At 36.1% G+C, this 18,305-nt stretch overlaps 1 protein-coding gene across 3 annotated transcripts in view; it reads right to left on the reverse strand.

The window, feature by feature from the left end:
* Positions 1–932: 932 nt before the first annotated feature.
* Positions 933–18,305, reverse strand: part of Dbp45A (putative ATP-dependent RNA helicase Dbp45A) — a 36,865-nt gene continuing 19,492 nt past the window's right edge. For 2 of the 3 annotated variants that reach the window (XM_069820741.1, XM_069820739.1), the window contains exons 5-9: positions 12,498–12,602; positions 8,034–8,200; positions 5,556–5,710; positions 2,676–2,876; positions 933–1,279 (exon numbers count right to left, since the gene is read on the reverse strand). In XM_069820741.1, the coding sequence (XP_069676842.1) occupies positions 1,041–1,279; positions 2,676–2,876; positions 5,556–5,710; positions 8,034–8,200; positions 12,498–12,602 (867 nt within the window). In that variant the 3' untranslated portion in view covers positions 933–1,040. Of the gene's footprint in view, positions 1,280–2,176; positions 2,318–2,675; positions 2,877–5,555; positions 5,711–8,033; positions 8,201–12,497; positions 12,603–18,305 lie in introns of all 3 variants that reach the window. The other variant, XR_011331262.1, reaches the window with a different exon arrangement.

The following is an 18,305-nucleotide window of genomic DNA, read 5'->3' on the forward strand; positions in this document are numbered from 1 at the left end:
AATTTTTCTCCGTTCCATTACTCTTTCATCGAATGTTAATAATGTCAAAAAAGTGCTTATACAAATTTTGGCTACTCGACCGCAATTACGAGGCCATCCAGAAATGATTTCCCTTGGGGCCGTTTATAGAAAAAAGCACAATTGCATGGAAAAATTTATTGAAACAGATACAGCAATTGTGCTATTTGTCAACATATCCCCCACTGGAATTGAGACATTTCTCATACCATGGGATCAATTTTTGTATCCTTGTGTCATAGAAGTCAGCCGCCTAGCATTGAAACCAGCGTTTGACAGCCATCTGCACACCTCTGTCGATCCCACGATATGACAGATATCTCAATTCCAGTGGGGAATATGTTGAAAAATAGCTAAAAAATTACTGTGTCTGTTCCAATAAATTTTTCCAATGAAATTGTGTTTTTTTTTCTGTTAACGGCCCCTGGCGAACTTATTTTTCTATGGCCCTTGTAATTGCGGTTGAGTGGCAAAAATTTGTATAAGCACTTCTTTTGACATAATTAACATGGTGGAAGAAAAAAAATTTAATTTTATATCTGCCTCCATCAGAATGTTTGCTTGTGAGCTAAAGAAATATCGTAGTGTACACAAATTAACATTTGAAGGGTGCACGGAAAAACATGCTAAGTCACTTTTTGTTTTTTGGTCCCATCTGCTAGCTCATAAAGTGAACTATCTTTCTAGTAAACCAAAATGGCAAAAAAACCTGCATTGTAAAATGGTAAATGAAACTAAATGAGATGTAAATTTATAATGTCAAAGTTAAATACTCCCCTGAAAAATGTAAGAAAAATGACTTAGCATGTTCTTTCTGTGTACCCTTCATATGCATTAAATTTTGTGCAATTATTTGTAAGTAGTTCCTCAGGATATAATATATACAACATAGATTTCAAGAAATGCCAAGGAAAAACATTTATCTTTATAAAAATTTTTATTCACATAATGCATTCATTTCACAATAAATTATCGGCAATATAAAATACTTCCTACTTCTCCCTTTCTCAATAATCACAGTCTTATTTCATTTCACTTTGTATCAGCCATCTCGTTTTAACTTTCTTTTTCCTCTTTTTTAGCTTTTCCTTTTCCTTCTCCTTCTCCTCCTCCTCCTCTTCATCGAGATCTTTTTCCTCCAATATACGATTTTTTCTTTTATTGATCATCTTCTTTTCATAGAAGTCAGTTTCATCCAACTTGATTTCCGCCTCTCGCTTTGTTACAGATACCTGTGTGAAAATCTTCATTACTTCTTTATCTGAAAAATGTGAGAACGAGAGAGTCAGAAGATATGATCACTGATTCAGTTAGGTAAGCAACCTGTTGCATGACAAGACATTTTCATATTGGCAGTTACTGGATGATAAATGAAGTGATTTGCACAAAACAAACAAGTAAAGAGAAAGTCACAGGTATCACTAATTATCCTATCTACTCACACATCCTATTCCAGTGTCCTGAATTACTGGATGGAGTGAAATATAAAATTCTTTGGAATTCCTTGTCAAACGCCTATGGATTTAAAAGGGATTGAAACACTCAACTTATGGATGTTAATACTTATATCTTGGTTCTCTATGATTAATCCCAGAAAACGTAAATTACGAGGGATGATCAGATAGAAGATTATATGTCCTATTACCGTATTTTCTCGAATAAGCCGCGCACCTCAGTTTTGAAAGGAAAAAAAAAAAATCAGAAATTACAAAACTAAAACTTCCAACAAATGTATTCACGAGATATTAAAAACAATGAAAAACAAAACAGTTCAGTTAATGATAAATTTTATCCTGGAACAGGATCCTCCAGTCTCAGATGCAACTTTATGGGCTGTAGCACAATTTCCATGTTACCCAGCATCTTTGATAATTTTAAGTTTTTCGCTGCAAGTAAAGATTCGGAATCTCACACCTTCAGTGGTACTCATTTTCAGAACTGAAAATATAAGATGCACAAGCTATGCATTTATCACACTTGAACTTGATTCTGACACATGTACTGCTAAACCAAACACCATTTAACAATTTTAATAATTCAAATACCTGCAAGGCAAGATAATGCATTAGGAATTGCACAGGAGAAAATCAGACAATGTTCCCAACTTCATTTCGAATACTTGTATATTTTGGGAAAAAAGTGCGAGAAAATACGTTACCGTAATTAACATTGTAATCAAACTGACAGCTTAAGTGCAGCTAGAGAGCTCCAGTGATGAGGTGTGGTATGTGCAGTGCAGTTCAGAATGGCAGGTCACTTGAAAAAGTCTCTTGCCAGAATGCATGAAGATATATATTTTCTGAGCGCGCACGCACGCACGCACGCACGCACGCACACACACACACACACACACACAAAAAAAAAAAAGTAGTACAAGCCAAGATCCATCAGTATAGCAATAAGTCACGACAAAATGTTTCCAAATGTTGTCATACCTTTGAATATGGCAGTGAAAATAGGAACTTTTTCAAGAGCACAGATTAATAAATTTTGCGCCATACTGCATCTGACTTTAGATTATCTTATGGCGTTGTGCAGAAAACTGTTGCATAATCATAGTATCATGGCCAGGTACAAATGAATTGAAGTAACAATTAGTGAATTATTCTCTAGATTTTCAAATAATATGCTGCTTAACGAAATTACGATTCACTCACCTTGAATAGTGTACTTCTTCAATTTTGTGTTTATGGCCTCCTCAATTGCATGTAACAGTTTTATGTCATGTGGAGTGATGAGTGATATTGCCATTCCACCTCGACCAGCTCGGGCTGTTCGACCCACTCGATGGATGTAATCTTTTGGGATGTTGGGAATGGTGTGATTTATTACCAGCTCAACAGATGGTATGTCCAAACCTAAAACCAGCAGAAGTCAACCTCACAACTAACACATGAATAAATTTACCAGGTACCTATTCTGAGTCAAGAATGTGGAATGCAGTTAATGCAGTGTGCTTGACATAATACAAATGCTTGAAATATGCACAACACTTAACAGATACCTTGATACCATAAAAACAATATAAAGAGTTGTTCAAAAAGTGCACCGGTTTTGAATCGCTTGGTATTTTTTATAGATAAACACAATATAATATTTGTTACTCAGTCAAATGACAAATCAATGTAAAATAATGCCTTATATTATATGGTCATTAAGTTTTATATACATGAGCTACAAATTGCAAACGTTTTCGCCCATTCAGGCATCTTCAGGCATAATTATACAATATCTCAATATCAAACTATGTAGCTATTACATTGGTGGTAGATAAACTGTTTAAGATTAATGGTGTACAAAACCATCTCCATAATTAAAATGTAATATTACAAGTCATAAATTAAAATAATGTTAAAAACCACGCAGTGTTGTAATTGAACTTCATAATATTGTGTGGAACTCTTGTTCAGTAGAGTCCAATAAGTGATGAATTATGTCTGAAATATATAAATAAATACGAAATAGAAATAGGAAATTATCAAACGTAAAAGTGTAATCGGAATTGGATTGGATAAGTAAAAGTACTCACGTCGTTTGAACGTGGCAACTGTATAGACCACTATAAAACAATATGTTAAAAACCACGTAGTGTTGTAATTAAACTTCATAATATTCTGTGAAACTCTTGTTCAGTAGAGTCCAATGAGTGATGAATTATGTCTGAAATATATAAATAAATACGAAATAGAAAAGGAAATTATCAAATGTGAAAGTGTAATCGGATTGGATAATTAAAAGTACTCACGTCGTTTGAACGTGGCAACTGTATAGATCCCTATTAAAACATCTTATGTTTGAAGCAGTTATCTGTAATAAAATAATAAATAAATAAAAATTTTGAAGAATTTGAAAAACTAATTGGAAGACACAAATTATGGACGTACTTACGTAGACGTGAGACGACCTGCTGCTGTTGGAACTGTAGCTAGTATGACGCGGGGGAAGTATGTATTCGTGTGAGCAACCAACGCGGAAGGATATATGTATATAATTATGCCTGAAGATGCCTGAATGGGCGAAAACGTTTGCAATTTGTAGCTCATGTATATAAAACTTAATGACCATATAATATAAGTCATTACTTTACATTGATTTGTCATTTGACTGAGTAACAAATATTATATTGTGTTTATCTATATTAATTGACAATCTGAATATTTCCAACATGCTTTCTAAGTTAATGGTATTTTGTAGTTTGTCGGTTGTCGAGATTGTTTTATTTCATTTCCATATCCATAAACATTCCGATTGTTGTTTCAGTCTGAATTTCTCGCATTTCGTCATTGTGTGTCTAGCCATAGAGCAGTTTACATGTGGTTCGTGACAGTGTGACTGTTAGTCCAACGAAATCGGTTCTTTGCTAATCCCATGAATTAGGCATAGGATGTTCTTCAGTATGGTGAATTCTCTGATATGATCTCCATTACCACCATGGTGCCACCAGTCACTGTGCCCGCAAAACAACTGAGTTGCTCCATGAGCGGTTCCCAGATCGTCTCATTTCACATAATGGTGACCACCAATGGCCACCAAGATCATATAATTTAATGCCATGCGATTTTTTTCTATGGGGTAATCTTAAATCATTGCTATATGTCAATAAGCCCCAAAACATCCACGAGTTAAACAGGAAATTTGACGAGTTGTCAGCAAAATTCAAGTGGAAATTTGTCAGGCAGTCATAGCGAATTTCACGGACAGAGTTCTTGCATGCCAGCGCAGTAGAGAGGGTCATATGTCCGACATTATTTTCCATATCTGAAATGGGAAGGTGAGTTGAACATGTTTATGTCCTAGTTTTTAAAGTATTTTGAAAAAATAAAGTTCATAATTTGATATATCAAAACCAACACGCTTTGTGAATGGCCCTTTACTTGGATACTTCCACTCTTTAATGAATTTTGGGATAATATTATTGGGAAATTCTACAGATAGTAACAGTATATTCCCTATACAAAAAAAAAAAAAGAGTAATTAAAATAATACTAGGTGACAAACCTAGGGAATTGTGTAGGACCATTTAAAAAAAAAATACAAATGGTGTCTATGAGACTTGTCAGTATATATTTTCATTAATGAACTTCCTCGTATGTAATTGTGAAAACTTTGTAACTAATTCAACAGTTACTTTCATTTTCCATCAGCAAGTCTATCGTGCTATCAAAAATGAGTGCATTATATGGCAGTAAAAATTTTTAATAGCCTTCTTATGGATATAAAAAATCAAACTCAAAACATAAGATTATTTAGGGCCAAATTAAGGAAGTACTTAATTTCTCACGCCTTCTATTCTGTACATGAATTTACAACATTCAACAATGCTTCATGAATATTTCTATCTTGTATTAAATATTGATACTAACCCCTTGTGTTGTATTAGTATATTGTAAAACTCTTACGTTTATATTTCAATTAGACTGTGACTAATTAAGACTTTGTAGTACTATTAAGATTTTTTTGACATGTTCCATATTCTAACTGTGAAGCAATGTACGAATACCATGGAATGTAAACAAATACAAATACAGATACTCAACCTCTGCTAGCAACATCTGTAGCGATAAGAATTCTTGCTACATTTGATTTAAATCGAGCCAGAGCTGCCAGTCTTTCTTTCTGACGTATCATTGCATGTAGTGCAACATTATTAAAGCCAACCTCGTTAAGAATCATGGACAAAAGCTGGCAGTTCCTGGAAGAATTGTTCATAGATCAGGCACAAAATTCTTAATTATTCTGCAACTAAGTAGTAGTTATTCAAATATGTAGCAAGTACAAGAAAGCATGCTTTTACTACAGTATTACAGACTGTAAGAAATAAGGTGAACTTGAACAGACTCAATTTCTATCATTTCATAATGCTTTTCAGAAATTTCTACGAGGACGCGTCCATAAAGTAACTTTCCCACTCATCCCACAGCTAGCAAACCATATGTTGCGCGAAGCAACTGCGTGTACGTGACACAGTAATGTCCTGGCATGACACATGCTCGAGCAGAACTTCCCGAGTGCTCTCAGTACCTTCGTTGCATTGGTTGAAGATGGACACTCCTATTCCAGCTCCCGCCATGTGTGAAGTGCGATCAGTGATAAAGTTTTGAATGCATAGGGCATAGCGCCAATTGAAATTTATCGTCTGCTGTGCCAGGTCTATGGGCCTAACGTCATGAGCAAGCCGATGGTGCATTATACCCAGCCCCGGAACAATTTTTCCTTGAAATTATTCAGATGGTGCATTGCTCCACAAAGTCATCTGTGATGATGGTTGGCCTCCCACTGCGCTCCTCATCATGCACATTTTGGCGTCCTGCTGAAAATTGTCTACAGCAACAATGCACCATCTGCTTGCTCATGACGTTGGGCCCATAGACCTGGCACAGCTGACGATAAATTTCAATCGGCGCTATGCCCTGTGCATTAAAAAAATTTATCACGGATTGCACTTCACATGTGGCGGGAGCTGGAATAGGAGCGTTCATCTTCAACCAATGCAACGAAGCTACTGAGAGCACTCGAAAAGTTCTGCTAGCGCATGCGCCATGTCAGGACATTACTCTATCACGTACACGCAGTCACTTCACGCAACATATGGTTTGCTAGCTGTGGGACGAGTGGGAAAGTTACTTTATGGACGTGCCTCGTACTTAATGAATTTATACACCTATACTTTTTTTTTGTTGAGTTAAAATCAAATAATGCAAATATCAGGATTGTAGTACTACATGCAAACATATTTGAAAACTGTTGACATTAATAAAATTGTTTAAATCTGATATGATAAACCTAAATGTTTTTAGCTTTTGTTTCTGTATTTCAGTCTATAAAAAAGCTATTTAAAATTGTGTATCCAACATGTAAATAATGCAGAGAAACCATAAAGAATACACAAAGCAGTATTAATAAACCACAATGCATACTACTATGATTTTTGTTGTATCAAGAGTTTACAATGCATGTCACAAAAGCATGCATGTGAGATATTTACACATAGGTGTTTTGGTTTGCATTGTAATTTATTATGCCTAGATTCTATTTTTTTTTAATGTAAACTAATAAATTGTTTTCGTCCATGTTCTATATACTGAAGCGGAGATTTCAATATAGTAATAACTTCATTCTAAATATTTTTACTATAGATATTTATAGCTTACAACGTTAGACACTTGAAATAACTTAATTTAGACTTCTTGCAATTACAATTATTACAATAATAATTTTAACTCTATTTAAAGAGAGAGTGTACACTGAATTTTGACACACAAAAAAAGGGGGGGGGGAATTTTGGTTTTTATCGTTTTTCGGTAGTTTATGTGTAAAATGATAATATGATTTTATTTATTCTAATTTTCAGCTTTTAGCCCTATCTTCAGCAAAAATATTGTAGTAATTCTTAATGCAAAAAATTATATCAATGAAAAATTTTTTCCTTGCCAACCCCTCAGTGGAATTTTAAATTTATTTAGCTGGTTGTATACATAAAAGTATGTTACATATGGCCTATTATTTCTATATTTGTATCTTTTATCACTTCTGAGAAAAGTGCACCCAAAATTGAGGAATTTAAAATTGCAAGATATGAAAACTTTGATACCATTTTTCTACACTTTCTTATTTTTTGTGACATTGGTACACTTCTCAGTAAGTATTGTACCCATAAGGCTGAAATTAATATATAATATCAATGTGATGACATTCTAAACAGTAGGTTAAAAAAATTACGTTTATTTCTATTTTCAGCAAAAATTAAAAATAATTTGCAGTCATTCTTAATACAAAAAATGTTATCAATTAATTATTTTTTTGCCAACTGCTCAAGGAAATTTTAAATTTGGTTGTATACATAAAGGTATGTTACATATGCCCAATTTTTTCTACATTTGTATCTTTTATAACTTCTGAGAAAAGTTTACCCAAATTTGAGGAATTTAACATTATAAGATATGGAAGTATAGTTTTGAAACTATCTATAAAAGTAGGCATCTTATGGTAATATAGAAAGATTCTGTGTAACTCACTTGCAAGTATCGGTGAAAATCATAATAGAGCCTTTCTCATTCTTCTCTTTGAATGTACGCACTGTCTCCACCAAATAACTATCTTTCACACTCATAGGGCATAGTACGTAGTACTGCTCAAGTTCATCCACTGTTGCCATTTTTGAATTTTCTTCCCACATGAAAACCTGTGATTTGAAATTCAATAACATTTCATTGCGTCATAAAACAAACCTTGCTGTCTGTAAAGAGTACAAGAGGAACAGAATGGAAACTAACTTCTGCTCTCTCGGATATTGTGTCCAGCATATCGAGGGCATCATGCCAGAAGAGTGTATCAACAAAACTATAAATTTAGATTAGAGCAATTTAAATATGTAATGAATATTTCTATCCTTGTCTACATAACACGATACTTTCTTTGATTCTTTCTCATGTCCACTGTAATTATCAAACGTTTGTTTTCAAACATAAATAGGGTCCATTAAAATATTTCAATAACGCAAAATTTATTGATTTATTGATACGCCCTTCTGGTATGATGCCCTCAATATGGTGACAGGTCTGGAGCTGATGGGCTTACAATGTGACTGTAAACAAAAGCCACACCCTTAAGATGGTCAGAGCTACTTAGTAGTTTGTTTATTGTGCATTTTTAAGCAACTGAATTAAAATATCACTAATTATTTTCAATAGAATGACCAGTGTTGAAATAGCAAACGTGGAATTGTTAATATAATTACAATTCTCTTATTTTCACATGAATAATCTTAAAATGAAAGTGTCCACACCTGTGGAGTAACGGATAGCGCTTCTAGCTGTGAAACCAGGTGGCCGGGTTCGATTCCCGGTTGGGACAAGTTACCTGGTTGAGGTTTTTTCCGGGATTTTCCCTCAACCTAATATGAGCAAATGCTGGGTAACTTTCGGTGTTGGACCCCAGACTCATTTCACCGGCATTATCACCTTCATCTCATTCAGATGCTAAATAACCTAAGATGTTGATAAAGCAACGTAAAATAACCTACAAAAATAAAAAAAATAAAATGAAAGTGTTTTTAACTATTGATAGAAGTGAACAGGAAGTTAAATATTCACCCAACAATCAACACACCTAGGGCTGAGGCTGACAGCTCCCAGATGACTCGGCAGGTGGTGGACACCTGGGGGCTAGTGCTAGCTTGTCTGAAGCTGGGCTGTGCTTCGATACTTGAGCAGAGATCATGTACCAACAACCCCTAGTCAAGGTGTTATGTATGCAGTGCTGAAGACTGAATGGCAAATGGGTGAAGTGCATCCCTAATGGTGCCTCTCACATATCTGGGGACCTATGAGAGTATCTACCCTTGCACCTACACAGAAGTCTCTGTGGGTGTGGCCACAATTTCCACCGTACTTGTGGGACTTCAGTCTGTGAATATAAGTGCAAGGACCACCTTCTTCTTTTAATGCAGAGGGCGACCTCATGGTGTCCTCTGTAGTTCATTTTCCAGAGGGTCCAGAAATGGAACTTATCATTCCTGCTTTCCAGGAGGATGATGATTTAGTGCACACCCAAGATCCCATCCTTTTGAAAGGCACTGCACAAGTGTCTACTATTTCCCAACTGACCTTTAGCAATACGTCTAGTGAAATCTTGTTAAATCCAAATGGCAGTGGTAAGAAAAGAGTACGTAAAGATTAATTTTCTGTCCTACAGAATACATCTGTTATGGTAACAATTGATATTAGAGGAGAAAAACTTCGGCACAGCTCAATGGTTAGAGCGCTGGTACGTAGAACCAAGGACCTGGGTTCGATCCCCAGCACCGGAGCGAATTTTTCTCCTCTAATATCAATTGTTACCATAACAGATGTATTTTGTAGGACAAAAAATTAATCTTTACGTAGATTCTTCGCCCAACAGTGCATATTACTGTGGAATCCCGGCCACCAAGTCACTCAATTGAGTGCGCTCCTTGTATAATGGCAGTTGACTTAATATAAATGTCAACATACATGTCGAACTTGGAGTCAGGCCACTAAAGAAAAAAAAAACACTTAAGGAGAGGGATTCGATTGGAGCTGTGGATTGAACTTTGGCATAGCTCAATGGTTAGAGCACTTGGTACGTAGAACCAAGGACCCCTGTTCGATCCCCGGCACCAAAGCGAATTTTTCTCCTCTAATATAAACAGTAAGAAAAGAGGCTTTAGACTCCAAAATTCTGTGTCCTCCTTTCAGAAGATTGATTCCAAACATGCCTCCAATTGTCTCCCTCTCATTTCATCTATCTTTTAATATTGCTTTTCCTTTGTATATTTTTTCTCAAATATATTCCTGTTCCTTTAGGTTTCTCTAAGTTTGGTTTATCCATCCCCTTGGTGACTTTTTTTAAACTTTAGTCAACACTGTTTTTGGTAACCTTATTTTTTCCATCTTTTTGTGTGTTTTTGTTATTAATTTTCTATATTTAGAGTGCTCCTGATATTGCCATTATTTATTCAGTCTCTTCTTTACCCAAGCTAAAACCTATCAACTGATTAGCTTATTGTCTTTTATGTTAAATTTAGTGGAAAAATTGATCGACAAAAGAAGTGCCTTGAAAGTGCATCCACTCCATCACAGATAATGTGCCTTTCAAACAGGAAAAGCCATTGATGCTACCCTCCATCACCTTGTGTCAAGGATTGGAGGAGCAGTTAACCAAGATTACAGTGTTGTGGGGGTTTTTCTGGACATCAAAGGAGCACTTGATAATACATCCTTCGACACCATACAGTATGTCAAACTGTAGAGAGGAGATATCAAAAACACCTTAAATAGGTAAATAAGAATGTTACTCTCTCAGCGAATTATTAAAGCATCTCTTAATGACAGCTTAATAATTATGTCTGTCACAAGACGATGCCCTCAAGGAGGCATCTTATCATCTTTAATGTGGCGTCTAGTAATAGACGAACTCATAGATAATCTTAATGGGGAGGAGTTTTATAATCAGGCCCACACTGATGACTTAGTTATATTAACTCTTGGACAGCATGTCAGCATGCTGTTTGAGCTTCTAAAGGACGCTTTGAACAGTGTGAAGGCTTGGTGTGTGAGGCAGGGATTAAGAGTAAATCCTAATAAATCCGAAATTGTTCTGTTTATGAAGAACAAAAAACTAGCAAATATACCAAAGGTATATTTCGTAAGGACTTAGTTTTAAACAAACCAGTTAAACATTTAGGAATAATGTTTAATGCCTAAGTGAATTGGAAATATCATGTGGAATATCGTATCAAAAAGGCTACTACTGAAAATCCTTTATCAAATCTATTGTGCTGTTTTACACTCCATGATAGTGTATGCAGCAGTGGTATGGCGGACCTGGATATTGATTTCTCAATCAAGGACCTTGTTGGATCGCATACAACAATTTGCATATTTTGATATTACAGGATCCATGAGAACTTCACTAACAAGGGCTTTCGAGATCCTGCTGTGTTTGCCTCCTCTGTATCTCGCAATCCAAATGCAGCCGTATTCAACACCTTTTCTGTTGTTGGCAAAGATGTCTGGAAGCCTTAGGTGACTATTTTGAAAGGTGTTAGCTGTGAGTAATGTACTTTGTTTCCTTTCGTATATAATAAAACAATTATTTCTATTTACGCACCTTTCGATTGCCCCCTGTCTATTGGCTCCTATGCCCTGCCCCCATTTGGTACTAGCATTGCGAAGCACATTTCAGTGACCTTCAAACGCATACAGTGAATTTCCATTACTGCAGCTTTATTGGCTGATATACCGATACACAGTTGCCATGACTTATTCAGCAATAATGGACCCCTATTTTAGTAACCTTAAATGGACGAGTGTTACGTTTTGAACATATATCAAAGGCTGATCACACAGTATTACAAAGGGAAATTTTCTTTGACCTTTCAACCTGCTCAGAATGATAAACATATCCTAATTAGTTGCTGATCCTCTGTATAAAAGAAACTGAAGGAAGGATCTACAGAAATTCATTAAGTGTATAAATGGGCTGGGGCAAAATCCTTAATTTGCTTTTCATTGCCCAGACTTCACAATCAGCTCATAGATGTCAGTAATGTCGAGAAGCATAGACCACCTAGTTTGCAAGAGACTATGCAGAGTGCACCACAAATGGAGGTTCCACATTACACTCGTGATAAATGATGATGATGATGATGATAATGATATTGATGGAGAATTGTTAGGATGTCACAGGGAAACCAGAGTACCCAGAGGAAACCCCTGTGTTGCCTGGACTAACCAGGGCTTGCCTAACACAAGTTATACATTTAGAGTACAGCAAGATATGAACCCAGGCCCCAACTTTTAAGTCAGAACTTTAGCACTCAGCCACGGTGGCAGTAATGATAATAACTATTTATGTTTCCACAGCAATTGTTGCCTCCCCCCCATTCTGTCAATGGTTTTCTTTTTATAATACAAAGCATAATAAATAACAAATGAATTCAACAGAGAGAGTTTTACCTTGTTGACTGTTATTTCCTTCACTTTCTCTAATGTGTCCGTGATTGTTGCACTAAACAACAAATTCTGCTTGGTTTTAGGTAGCGCTTCGAAAATGGTCTTCAGCTGTTGAAAAATAAATAAATGCTGATTAAAACGCAAAATGGTTTCCTGAATCACCTGCTGAAATTAATACATTATAATAACATTCTTATAATCTTATAATAACATTCCTATTTTAAACAATTTTAATCTTGAAAGTTTGTTGGTCAGTTTCTAATGCTCCATATATGTTCATTTTCTTGAAAATGTTCTGGTCTCAGCTATTAGCAATGTAAAAATTTCCAGTTCTGAAATAGCAATATTTTAATGCAGAACTTGTCAGCTCTAATGATAGAGAATGGGCATAGTAACAGTATATAGCAAAAATTAATTTTGACATGAATCATGCAGTATGTATTCTGTCATTCATAGTGTTCTGCCAAAAAGCAGGTCTTTTACTGCAAACCCAGCATTCTCTCTTTCCTATTTTCTGCCTTCCTCTTAGTCTCTGCATATGATCCATATATCTTAATGTCGTCTATCATCTGATATCTTTTCCTGCTCCAAATTCTTCTCCCATTCACAATTCCTTGCAGTGCATCCTTCCATAGGCAGTTTCTTCTCAGCCAGTAACCCAGCCAATTCCTTTTTCTCTTCCTGATCAGTTTCAGCATCATTCTTTCTTCACTCACTCTTTCCAATACAGCTTTGTTCTTATTCTGTCTGTCCATTTCACACATTCCATTCTTCTCCATATCCACATTTCAAATGCTTCTAGTTGCTTCTCTTCACTTCATCGTAATGACCATGTTTCTGCTCTATACAATGCCACTCCACACAAAGCACTTCACTGTCTCTTCCTTAGTTTTTCCAGATCTGCAGAAGATGCTCATTTTTCTATTAAAAGCTTCCTTGGCCATTGCTATCCTCCTTTTGACTTCCTGGCACCAGCTTATTACTACTTATGTGCTTATAGTACACCCCAAGTATTTGAAGCTGTTCACTTGACTCATTTAGAATTCGCAAGTTTACCTTCTTTCTTAGTATCTTCTCCTCTTCTGATAACATCAGCATATCTTACGCACTTTATTCTTCTTTCCTACTATCTTAGTATCATTCCTCCCATGTTCTTCACTAAATCCCATACAGTATATGGATGATAGATTTTGCAGCAAGCATTGTTACATGGAGTCCCTTGTAAGCCACAAATTTACAACATAGAACTATGTTTGTTTCTCTTCCAAAGTAAGTTATGGTTTTTTGGTCACCCTTAAAATTCCAGCTTTTAATTGGGTTTAAAATCCACAGCATTCAGATCCAATGGTAATATAATAATACAAAGTAAATAAAAATATTCATCCATACCCCGAAAGAATAATGAAACATTATACAGCATTACACTTCGAATCTCTGTGTTAATGAGCATTTCAGTTCTCATTTCTACTTAATCTAACCATTGTGCCAGCCTGTGTATGTACAGTAAGTTATTATTTCATATACAGGATATACTTATTACATTGTTTCACAGGAGTTATTTATAAGGTCATTACGAGCAAATGTTATTAAAGAATGTTTTTGATACAATACAATCGGTAATCTATTAAGAATTTGAAGTTTTTCGAGAAAATTAAATGCAACATGTAACAACACTGTAGAACATAAATAATAATAGGTGTTCCTTCACTTTATTGACTTGCAGAAGGATGATGCAGTTCTACCTGAGGTACCTCAGCTGCAGCATTTTTGACTTTCCACTGCAGTATTATTAGGCCGGGTGCACACAGAATCAGACGCGACGCGACATTTTGTCTCGTGGTACTTGTCTCCCATTGATTTCTTATGATGTGGTGCACACAGAATCAGACGCGGCGCGACATTTTGTCTCGTGGTACTTGTCTCCCATTGATTTCTTATGATGCGATGCACACAGAATCAGACGCGACGCGACATTTTGTCTCGTGGTACTTGTCTCCCATTGATTTCCTATGATGCGATGCACACAGAATCAGACGCGGCGCGACGGTCGCTAGGAGACACAAGGCAACACGAAGAGACAACATCGAATGACTGCTTGAACTTCGTCACGAGGAGACTGTCTGATAGCTGCAGTGTACTGCGCATGCATTAGTAGTGGCTATGATTGCATGCTTTCATTATCTACAAAAAATACTATTGTTGTGTAGTGCACATTATTCATAATGGAGCTCGATGCGGATAAATTAGTTGATTTAGTACAGGAAAGATATGTTCTGTACAATCTTTGAAACAATATCACGAGAATAATGTGGTTTCTGAAAATATGTGAAAAATTGCAAATAAGATGAAAGCACCAGGTGAATAATAATTTATAATAATAACACTGTGTAACAAATGTTAATTTTTTTTTTTTTGTGCTAGGCATGTGATATATGTTTTCTATATAATTTGAGCCTCCTGAATACGAATATGACAATAAAAACAGTTGTTGGTTACGGTTTTTGAGAAATTTTGGAATTTATATCTATTCAAAATATTGTTTTATATAATGACAATAAAGCTAAATATTCACTGATCAGAAGTTTACAGCTTTCTTTTTCTGCATTTTCTTTTACACTGGGTATCAGGTACATCACGAGCTAAAGTCCAACAATAGTCTGCTAGCATATTGGTACTCCATTGTCTTTGGTATCTTTTTTCCTTAGTTAAAATGTCTTCATGGAAGCGCTCATCATGTTCATCACTGAAATCGCACAATTCTCGGGAAAAAAAGTCAAGATGTGAGTGAAGGAAGTGAATTTTCAGGAAAATTTTACAACCCCTAGTTTAATACGCTAACAGTAAATTTTTCACTAGTTCTTCATAGTTCTCACTTCTACAGTTATCCAGAAAATTAATTCAACCTCCTTCAATGCAATCCAGATGGCTGTCTCTTTTCCTTCCAGCAAAGATTCGAAGTGATTGTCCTTCATTATTTCTCTAATTTGTGGTCCATTGAGAACTCCCTCTTTTATTTTTGAATCACTAATAGCAGGAAATGTTAAGGAATGCGCGCTGGTCCGAGTCCTCATGGGGGAAGAGATTTTCTCATGACATTTCGGCTAGTGTATGGGACTGGTGCCCACCTAGATCGTGATGCACTTGGGGAGCTACGATAAGTAGCGAAATCAGGTTGCGAAAGCCAGATATAACGACTGGGGGGATCATCGTGCTAACCACACGATACCTCCATTCTAGTTGGATGATCGTCCACCTCTGTTTTGGCATGTGGACGTGAGGCCAGCAGCCGGCTGGTCGGTCTGGGCTCTTCACGGGGTGTAGTGTCACGGATTATTAATAGCAGGAAATTTTTCCTGGATATTTTAAAATCCTTCAGTTTTATAATTTATCCCTTTAACAAAATTCTTCATTAACCATAACTTATTGTGTAAAAGGGGTAAAATTACTTCGCTTTGAGGTACAAGGGGTTGATGTATAATATTTTTCTTCCTTGGCTCTAGTGATTTTCGTTTTATTTTATAATGCTTATCTCCAGCGCGAGTCCACACCTGTGGAGTAACGGTCAGCGCGTCTGGCCGCGAAACCAGGTGGCCCGGGTCCGAATCCCGGTCGGGGCACGTTACCTGGTTGAGGTTTTTTCCGGGGTTTTCCCTCAACCCAATACGAGCAAATGCTGGATAACTTTTGGTGCTGGACCCCGGACTCATTTCACCGGCATTATCACCTTCATTTCATTCAGATGCTAAATAACCTAGATATTGATACAGCGTCATAAAATAACCCAATAAAATAAAATAAAAATAAAATATCTCGAGCGCGACTGTCCAATTCGTACAGAAAGCAGAAAAATGTTATGTAGCCTAATTGCATTCCAAAAAACAATGCTACAACCTTCAAATCCCCACATATAAACCATTCGTACTTTGAATATTATTATTAAAGCACATTTTAAAGAAATACACGTCTTACATAGAATACTAACACCACAGAAATATCCTGGTAAACTGAAGCGTTTTCATACGGCGAACCTGTTTCTTCCCCTCCAAATGGAAACGAAAAGGGCAATGAAACAATTTCCGCTTCTAGAAGTGGTTTTGACATGGTAATATATTGCAAAATATAAACTACAATAATGTAATTAAAGCTCACCGTGAAAGAAATGCACATCTCAAGTAAAATCAGGTAAACTCAAGTGAATTTATACCGCGAACCTGTTTCACTCCCTCGAAATAGACTCTTAGAAGGGCAATAAAATAATTTCCCTTTCTACAAGTGCTTCTAACATGGTGCCCTACTTATACTAATATTGTTTTCACATAATGGGTCTTCACATTTGTAAAACAAAATAGTTACACACGAAATACGGTGATTTTTTAAATAAAATGCATAGAAAATTAATTACATTGTGCATCTCGAAAACCCGAAGTGATGGAACATTTTGCTTGTTATTTTTTAATTCAGGAGGTCGAAATTAGTAAGAATTTGTTAGTTTTATGTCTGGCGCAAAATGACTGTTGACCAATGTAATTTGTAGTAAGCCTAATTCTCTGGTCTATACTCTCACTCATTATTGATTTAATATATTATTTTTCTTTATTGTGAGTCGTGAGGTAGTCATAAACATGAAAAATGACGTTTGTGCAGTACATTCTAATTTTAAGACTCTTTCAATCGTATAGATTTTTAGGAGCTTGCGTCCTTAGGAAATAATAAGCAAATACAATAGAATTTTTCATATAGACAGTCCTCTATTATTGACGCCATTTTCTAGCCTAGGCCAGTTTTTCAATCCCACAGCCAGCAAATCAGTTGTCGCGAGCAGACAGTTTTAAGCTGTCGCGAGGCGTCATAAAGCAAAACGTAGCGTCGCGCCGCGTCTGATTCTGTGTGCACCCGGCCTTACAGTTGATTCATTTTTACACAATTAAATGGAACCTGTAGTTTTTAAGACTAAACAATTACTAAAACATAGCTTACTAAATGGCTGGTCACAGGCTAAGAGAAACTGCCTTCTGAAGGATGCACTGAAAGGAATGGTGAGCAGGAGACAAGTTTGGAAGAAGATATCAGATGATAGACAACATTAAGATAAGAAGGATTGTATGTGGAGACTAAGAGGAAGGCAGAAAATAGGAGAGATTGAAGAATGCTGGGTTTGTAGTGAAAGATCCGCCATTGGGCAGAAAACTATGAATGAATTAAATAGCTTACTCTACACTATTCTTAAAGAAAATTGGAACGTTTTTTAATAATTTGATGGAAACTGCAATCACAAATTTTAACACTTAATGGTATTATTTAAATCCACCACCACCACCACCACCACCACCACCACCACCACCACCACCACCACCACGACTACTACTACTACTTTCCAATGGCGAGAATTGACGATCAACTCATTTTCTCTCTAAAGCTAACAAGATCCTCAGGTCAGTTGTGTAGTTGGATTTAGGGCTGGGCAGAACAGAAGGTATTGTTTGTCCATGATTTGGTCAGGGTTGTTGCACAAAACACATCTGTTAGATTGGTATATGCCTATCCAGTGTAGGTGGTAAGCCAGGCAGTCGTGTCCTGACATCAACCTAAATTTTGCTACAGCTTTCTTGCGGCCTTTATATTTTACTTCTGTTGATAGTTCATAAATTTTTTCCCATGACTTCCCTCCAGCAGCTGTAATATTTTCTTGTGCGTTTTCCATTTGAAATGCTTTCTTGATTTCTTCAATCTTTCTGCAGAGGTTTGATTTGGAGTGGATTATTGTATGAGTTTTAGTGCCTTTTTTTGGCAAGTTGATCTGTCATTTCATTG

The sequence above is a fragment of the Periplaneta americana genome, chromosome 3 (genome assembly GCF_040183065.1).
Source record: "Periplaneta americana isolate PAMFEO1 chromosome 3, P.americana_PAMFEO1_priV1, whole genome shotgun sequence".
Lineage (NCBI taxonomy): Eukaryota > Metazoa > Arthropoda > Insecta > Blattodea > Blattidae > Periplaneta > Periplaneta americana.